The following is an 8763-nucleotide window of genomic DNA, read 5'->3' as shown; positions in this document are numbered from 1 at the left end:
TGCTGATGTTAGTCATTAATTTACAGGTAATCAATCTGCCTAGTTATATGCTCTTTGTTTAGACTTGATGATGTTAACAATTAATTTATAGGCCAAAATCTTCTTAGTTCTATGCTCTTTATGTTCATGAAATTTACCAAGATACATAACTGGTGATCAGTTTCATACTCTAAAGAAGAGAGATAGAAAGCCCTTGTAACATTGGTTTGTGAAATGTAGTGCTTTATTCCCCTCTATGCCGAACACACAGTCCCAGTCCAAGTCCAAAGGCCATCAAAGAATGTACCTCATTTTCATGAAATTCCTCCCCTTTCAATACCTCTGGACATCCTTCCTCTAACCCAGACCACCTCCAGCTCCCAGCCCTGAGCTCCTGAGAGAAACATCTCTAACCAGACCTACCTCAGATCAGGAGAGACCCAGCCTCACAGCAGAGGCAGAGGTAAGTCTGGAGCCCCTGCCTATGGAGGGGGTCAGTCTCCAAGTTGGAGGAGGAGGCAGTTTGAAAAAAGAACCAAGTTAGTGTTCTGTGAAAGGTTCTCCTGCACAGAGGAGGTGTGGATGGAGAGAGCTGTGCTTCTTCACAGGAAAGTGGGATGAAAGAGGTCAGACGAAGGGAAGGGGGGTAGAACTGTAGAGGTTAGGGTCTAGGGTCAAATAATTGTGGTAACTAAAAGGCTTGGGGGCCTGTTTGCCAGGATTCTGAGGTGGGAAATCTCTTCCTAGGTGTTTGCACGCTATTATTAGTCTGTGATGCCTAGATCAGTGGTTTTTAGATACAGTATACATACACCTGAGGGTGTAAAAAGACTGTAAGATACTCAAATAGGAGTGGTGTGAACCCGGTGAATGTGTGTACCCTCAAATCCCATATGGGCTCTTCAAAAATGGTTGGAGAGGCTTATTTTCTATTCCAACTCTCAAAGTTGTGTTTCTTTTACTTTAAAAAGCAAGGGGAGGGTTGGGGGGGATGTAAGAGATCAACTGAAGGACTTGTATGCATGCATATAAGCACAACCAACAGAGGCAAGACACTGCGGGTTGGGGGTGGAGAGTGAGGGCAAGTGACAGGGGCATAGGGGAAGCCGGGGGAAGATCAATGGAGAAGAAAAGGGAGACATATGTACTACTATTTGTAATACCTTAAACAATAAAAAATTTTACAAAGCAAGGTGTAGCCTTCCCCTCTTCTCCTCCTTCCCTCTTTCTCTTTAGCTTTCTTTCCTTTCCCTTCCTGAACAACCCAATCTTAAACTGTTTGGATAAGGCAGAGTAAAGTCAACATTTGTTCTGGCAGTGTAGTGAGGACTGGATGTGCTGGTAGTTGAGTGTGGCTCTTCCACAAAATACCACGTGCGGGCGCACACGTACAGTGCGATTGAAACTTCGTGGCCCATGCGCAGAAGTAGGGATTTTGTGGAAGAGCCACACTCCAGGGGACAAAGAGCCACATGCAGCTCATGAGCCACAGTTTGCTGACCACATGCCAGAGCCCACACAAGGTAAGGAGACATCCGTGTGGCGGGAGTGCCCAGCATAGTGCTGGAGAGGGTTGAGGGGGGCATTCATGTAGGAGAAAGCATATAAACAGAGCTGAGAACTTGGCCTCACACACAGGGGTTGATTAAAAATATAAATATATTAAGGTTCAAGAGCCAGTATTCTCACTTTCAGAGAAGAAAGTTACAAATACTGAAGGGTGTGTGGACCTAAAATGAAATCACTAGCTGGTGATTTCAGTGTAGCCTGAGGAAGTAGCCACGATGGACCAAGTGAAGTGTCTGAAGAAATTTACCAAGAACATCAGACAGATCTAGCAAAGATTGAGTGACAGCTGGTAAAGTACTCAAAACACGTGCTCTTAGAAAGTAAGACCCCATAAGTAGAGCTGGGGTGCTGCCACTTGAGAGTTGCCTGAGAGGACCCCTAACGGCCACATCATCCTCCAGGTCCCCCGAGTCTTCGAACAGTAAGAAGTCTTGTTCCTGCTTTCCTTTTTGCAAAACCATTTCCTTTGTTTCCACCATAAATACATCATGTGTGGTATAAGTATAAGGGAACTATTGGAAAAGTTGTACTGGGCACTTTAATTTTGCAGTGAGTTTCTATAACGAAATTTTGGTCAAGACATAGCTCTGTGAAGAGCTTGGCACTAACAGCCTGGAACTCTTTGCTAAGATCCTCCCCACTTTTCTCTATCAGGTCTCTCAACAGATTCTTAGGTCTCCACAGTGTCTCCTCCCTGCCATTAGTGGAAAGCAGGCTCTGCCCTGGTGGGGGAAGGGGACACAATAACTTTCTCTTGCCCACATGAGATAGTTGCCACAAAATTTTGTCCCTAACCTGTCATTTCCTACACTTTCAAGAGATTAGGAAACAGGACCCCACTTAGTTGAAGGTACCAGGTACCAGTACAGATACCAGTAGGCCTTCAGGTTTCATCTTTAAACATGCCTTATACCAATTTTCCCACCAGTAGCATCCTTCAGATGGCTTTGCAAGATGAGAAGCAAATGGGAAGAGCAACTTCTGTCAACCTCTGTTTGGTGATAGTGACTACACACTCTGCTTGATCGACTGCCTAGATTTAGTCTTCAGCCAACTGCACTGAATGCTGCTGCCCTTCAGGAAAAGGACCCCATAGAGCAACAGGAAGAGCTCAAAGTTTAGCTGCAAAAGGAGCCAATATGTGATCCTACCTGGGGCAGATTGGAGGCCAGGGAGGAGTTCCTGGTAGACCTCAAAGCAGCAACACCCAAACTCTGTCTTAATTAAATCGAATGGTGTTTTTTTTTAATCTATATACAGTAGATACGTGCAAACTAGTTGCATAGTGATTATCTTAACATTGCATGCACATTCTACAAAGTAAAACTCCTTATTTTTACTCCAAAGTAATAATTCAATTGGATTTTAAATCCATTCCAATTTTTACAAGACACTTCAACATTACATTTGTGAATGAAAAAAAAAAAAGAAAAAGCTGTGAGGTTCTTTAAGTACAATTTAAATGAATGGGATTGGAAAAGATTTAAAAATTAGTATCACCTACTTATGCAAGTGAACTAGCTCGCCATGGTGACTATTATAATGAAATTGAAGCCCCACCAGTGTTGCTCAGTGGTTAAGCATTGACCTATGAACCAGGAGGTCAAGGTTCAATTCCCAGTCAGGGCACATGCCTGGGTTGTGATCTTGATCCCTGGGGAGGAGTTGGGGCTGGGGTATGCAAGAGGCAGTCCATGAATGATTCTGTCTCACCATCGATGTTTCTATCTGTCTCTCATTTCTTCTCTGAAATTAAGTTTTTTAAAATCTTTAAAAAAAAGAAATTGAAGGAATCATTATTGATAATTATAATTGCATATTGATAATTATCTGTAGTCATTTCAAGTATATAATCAGAAATCAACAAGTATATAATCAGAAATCAAGTATATAATCAGAATTCAAGCAAAAATTATAAAAATTTAAGATTTTATGTGTATTCCTTCTAAAGATATCTTATATAATAAAGAACTAATATGCAAATGGTCATCACATCCTTGCACCCTGGTGCCTGGCCTGGGGACCTGAGGCTGTGCCCCCCACCCAGCACTGGACTAGGTGACCTGAGGCTGTGCCCCCTGCCCTGTGGGGCTTGATAGGGGTGGGGCCAGCGGGGTCTAGGTCTCACCCAATTTCAAGGCATGTGCAGGTGGGCAGGAACTTGACTCTGGGTCCCTTTGCATGCCCCAGACTCTGACAGGAGGGAGATTTCAATATCCATTTTACTAATTTTCTTTCATCTCTAACATTTCTATTATAGAGAAAGAGCAAATAGCAATATTAAAATATTTCCTCTAATTAATTCCCTTATAATGTGAACAAATTTTGTGCACCAGGCCACTAGTATTTAACATATTTGTTTAAATTTCTATTACATTTTTCTTATATAATTGTATAATATAGAAAAAATGTCATTTTCCCCCATGAAGCCCATATAGCCTAATCCTCTTGCAGTTTACTACAGTGTGCCCAACAAATAACATCATGTTCTCTGTGTGCCATGACATTAAAAAGGTTGAGAAATGCTGCCTAGTCCACGGAGAGGTAATATATGCTCCATCTCTGCAGTTGCTTCCATGATCCTTAAGACCCTGCACAATTATATACCACATGTCTCTACCAGCTCAGGATCCATTCCCCCACATATAAAGTGTATTTCCGCTCTGACTAGAGAGAACATGACATTTGGGATGTCTTCCCCTCCATGCTCTGGGCCAACCCTTCCTAGACACTCTCTGAGCAGCAAGATCTCTGAGCCCTTGGCCCTGGACAGCAAACTTCACAGACATGGCCACCAAATTGTAGTGGTTGTTGAGGTGTTACAGCCTCTGCCTCACTTCCACTACTAATTTACATCTTTTGAAAAAGGGCACCAGAAGCCTTACTTGGCCAGGCTCGGGGAGGGAGTGATGCTGGAAAATACAGAAGCCACCTGCTTTTTCTGTTGGTCTAAGGCAGAGGGGCCCCTAAGCTCCTGGTTCCTCTAGAAACAGGGTCCTGACCCTGGATCACCAGACATTATGTACAGAAGATATACATGTGGGAGTGAGTCATCAGCATGTAGAAGAGAGCTGGAGCCATTACATTACAAATAATTTCATAGGGAGAATATATAAAGTGAGATTTTTTTTAAAAAGGATCCAGGACATGGCCCTGGGGGAGGAGCAGTTAAGCTGTGGGGTGAGGAAGAGAAGCCAGCCAAGGAGGCTGAGTGGGAACAGACAGAAATGCATAGGGAACTGAGAGACTGGAAGTGTGAGTGCCCTGAGTAGTCCTGAAAATCAAGGGTCCCAAAATTTGTAGAAAAAGGAGCAAGAATCTTACCCTGCCCCTCACCATAGTTTCATAGATAAGATGTGCCCAATACCTGCCTAGGAGTGAGATTTCTTCATTCCCTCCTTTTTCTTCCCCTTAAGTCTCAGAGTTCTCTTTTTATCTCTCCCCTCATTACAGTGTTTCCCTCCTTTTCCAATGAGTCATCAGCACAACGCCTTGGGCTCACCCTGCCTCAGTCACCTGAGGAGGCAGCAAGTCTCTCCAATTCATTGTGGCAGCCTCATCTCACTCAACCTCTGCCTCCAGATGCTCATAATGGGTGCAGGTAGGAATCCTTACATGAGTCCCAGATTCTCTGTTATGTCAGGGAAAGGAAAAAGGAAAAGAGAGGGGAGCTGGAAGAAAAAGTTTGACATAAATACAACTGTTATGAGATCCTGGCAAAAAGTAGAGGGGTTAACTTTATCCACTTACTAAGTGCCAGCCAGTGTACTAGGCATTTCATTTGTATTTCCTGGTCTAGGCATCCTGGTGAGTGTGTGTGTGTGTGTGTGTGTGTGTGTGTGTGTGTGTGTGTGTGAGTGTTTAGGTCAGAAAAGATGCAGCAACTATTTAAGACATTGTTCTCAGGACTTGGTTAAGATGGAAACAACCAATAATATAGTCAACACCACCTCATCTGCCACCCCTTCAACCCTGACTCCATCTCTGTTCTCTTTTCAGGAGCATTGCAAGTCCAGGGGCCCCATAAACCCATGGTGGCCATGTTGGGTGGTGAAGCTAAGCTGCCCTGCTTCCTGTTGCCTCCTCAAAATGTTAAAAATATGAAAATCAGCTGGACCAGATCCCTACCCTCCCAGGTGGTGCACCTGTATGAGGATGGGAGGGACAAGCCTGAGGAAGCCATGAAGGAGTATTTTAAGAGGACAAAGCTTGTGGAAAGTGTCATGCATAAGGGGATCGTGGTCCTGAGAATCCTCACTGTTCAACCCTCTGACAATGGACAATATCGCTGTGTGATCCAAAATGGCTCCTTCTACAGTGATACAATGATTGAGCTTAAAGTGGCAGGTAATGGCCCACTTTCACCCCCAGGGGTAAGTCTAGGGCGTTGATCCAGTTTTCCTGGGAAATATTTAAAAAGTCATAGGAGAAAGGGAGATGGCCTTTACATCTACGCACCCCATTATTCCATATATCACTGCTGGGGATGAATTGAAAAATAAAGAGACTCATAGTGGGAGTCAAGAAATAGGCAGGGACCATTTGTGTTGCACTGTGATGGACTCCCCTCTCACCCAGGAGTCCAGGTTCCCCCTCCTTTGTTGCCAAGACTTCTTCAGAGCCTCACTTTCCTGTTCTGCACATTGAGGTCTAGTCAGCAGCACAAACTCTTCATAAGAAGGAAAGGGATATATGTACAGAAAAATGAGCTTAGGAACTGACTTCTCTCTCCTCCTCTTGCCAGCTCTCGGCTCACATCCTCAGTTACTTGTGGAAGTCACTAAGTCCGGACAACTCCGATTAGAGTGCAAGTCAGAGGGCTGGTTCCCTCAGCCAAAGGTCCAGTGGATGGACTCTGAAACTTAGCTTAAAACAACAGACATATGTTATTTGAGTTCCTGAGGGTTCAGGCATTCAGGAGTAGTATATTATATTAATTAGGTGATGTAGCTCAGGTCTCTTATGAGGCTGCAGTCAAGGTGTCGGCTGGGGCTTGCTCAGGACTGGAGGGTTCACTTCCAAGCTGGCTCACTCATATGGCTGTTGGTGGGAGGCCTATGAACCCTTCTGTGGTAATACTTGAATCTATAATAATAAAAGCATAATATGCTAATTAGACCAGACGTCCTTCTGGACGTCCTTCCGTCCTTCTGGACGAAGCCAGGGCTGCGAGGGAAGCTGGGGTCCTGGGTGCCTGCCAGCGGCTGGAGGGAAGCCCAGGTCTTGGGTGCCAGAGGGTAGCCGGTGCTGGCAGCCGGGGTAAGGAAGGCCTACTCTTGCATGAATTTCGTGCATTGGGCCTTAGTATTCTCATAATATGGCAGCTATTTTCTCTCAGAGTGAGTGATTCAAGAGAGTAAGACTCAGCCCTGGAAGTCACACATTGTCATTTCTGCAATATCTTATTTGTTATGCAGGTCAACTCATTCAGTGTGGGAGGGGGCTATGCATGATCATGAATACCAGGAAGCAGAGCTCATTGAGGCTATTCTGAAGGATGGCTATTTGCTACTCTCATGCTCCCTCTAGAAAACACTCCCACATACTCTTTCAATCTCCTTTCCCTTTCCAGCTGGCTAAAATGAAATGACTCCCAGAGTAACTTGGGAGCCACACATTGAAGGTAGTAGTGCTTCCATCAGCCTGGGTCCTGAGTGACTGTATGGAGAATACCCTGTTCATCTGTTTACCTGCTGAGTACTGGTAAGTGAACAAGACAAAGTTCTACTGCATTTGAGCCATTGTACAGTTTCAGGTCAATTTGGTTTGGTAGTTAGTCCTTGCTAACTAGTATAATTCTCATGTAGTGAACTTTTACAATGTCCAATACTGAAGCAAAGTCAAGTACTACAGAGTGTTGAGGGAATGAGTGATTATATTACATTCCTTTATCCTGTGTCACTTTTTCTTATGCTTGTTAAAACTTTTCAACAAGTTTCATTTGAGTGCCTACCATGTGTCAGGCTTTTTTTTTTTTTTTAGCAGCTAGGGGCACAGCTGTAACAACAAAACACAAAGTCCCTGCTTCACAGAACTCACATTTTAAAGGAATATCTAGTGGATGCCTCTTGAAGAATGTACCAAACAAGTTTGCTAATGTTATTATCTAGGGCAGCAGTTCTCAACCTGTGGGCCGCGACCCCATTGGCGGTCGAATGATCCTTTCATATGGGTCGCCTAAGACCATCCTGCATATCAGATATTTACATTACGATTCATAACAGTAGCAACATTACAGTTATGAAGTAGCAACAAAAATAATTTTATGGTTGGGTCACAACATGAGGAACTGTATTTAAAGGGCCAGAAGGTTGAGAACCACTGTCTAAGGCAGTGATGGCGAACCTATGACACGCGTGTCAGAGGTGACACGCGAACTCATTTTTTTGGTTGATTTTTCTTTGTTAAATGGCATTTAAATATATAAAATAAATATCAAAAATATAGGTCTTTGTTTTACTATGGTTGCAAATATCAAAAAATTTCTGTATGTGACACAGCACCAGAGTTAAGTTAGGGTTTTTCAAAATGCTGGCACGCCGAGCTCAAAAGGTTCGCCATCACTGCTCTAAACAAAAGTAGGTCTAGGATGTACACCTCATTTGCTGAACGATTTGTTAGAAAAAAGCTTGTAGCTTTTGATCTCCAAGGTATGCCTCTCATGCTCAGTAAGGATATTTTTGCTAGTGCTTCCTGCTATTTCCAGTGCATGGTCTTCATTCCCCACACCTCTCTTCACTCTCTCCCACATGGCTGCTATGTGATCATAGCTTATTTTAGCAGCCTTTGAACCTATTTTAAAGTATGGGGTTTACAGTTTTCTTTTTATTTGTTTTTTTTTATGCTGGTGCTTTATTTCCAGGCAAAGAAGAGTAACACACTGACTTAGGCAGCCATAGCCATATTGGGTTTCTAAAGTTTTTTAGTTTAAATCAGATGTGGGACAATTCTATATAATGACATGTCCATTAATGGTCATAAGAGCAAATGGAAAAAAGTGGAGTCAAGTGAAGACTTAGTTCATTTGCTCTCTTTTTAACTCTCTCTCTTTTTCTCTCACTGAGCTTTGGGTGCACTGGATTCGACCAATTCCTCAAAGGCAACTAGTTTTGTCTTACATTGGGCCTCCACACTTGCTAACTCTTCTAACTGGAACAACCTAGTCTGGCTTTCTTATTCTTTTTTATTTTTAATCTTTATTGTTGATATTATTAT

At 43.3% G+C, this 8763-nt stretch overlaps 1 protein-coding gene across 1 annotated transcript; it reads left to right on the top strand.

The window, feature by feature from the left end:
- The first annotated feature begins 1424 nt into the window (after positions 1 to 1424).
- Positions 1425 to 6414, top strand: LOC102253769 (butyrophilin-like protein 2). The gene is made up of 4 exons (XM_005882746.1): positions 1425 to 1502; positions 5002 to 5149; positions 5548 to 5895; positions 6293 to 6414. Exons 1-4 carry the CDS (start codon positions 1452 to 1454, stop codon positions 6412 to 6414), a joined length of 669 nt encoding a protein of 222 aa, XP_005882808.1. The 5' UTR covers positions 1425 to 1451.
- Positions 6415 to 8763: the final 2349 nt, after the last annotated feature.

This window comes from Myotis brandtii, unplaced genomic scaffold, assembly GCF_000412655.1.
Source record: "Myotis brandtii unplaced genomic scaffold, ASM41265v1 scaffold7385, whole genome shotgun sequence".
In the NCBI taxonomy this organism is placed as follows: Eukaryota; Metazoa; Chordata; class Mammalia; order Chiroptera; family Vespertilionidae; genus Myotis; species Myotis brandtii.
Note: the sequence above shows the minus strand (reverse complement) of the source record. Positions and strands in the feature narration are given on the sequence as shown.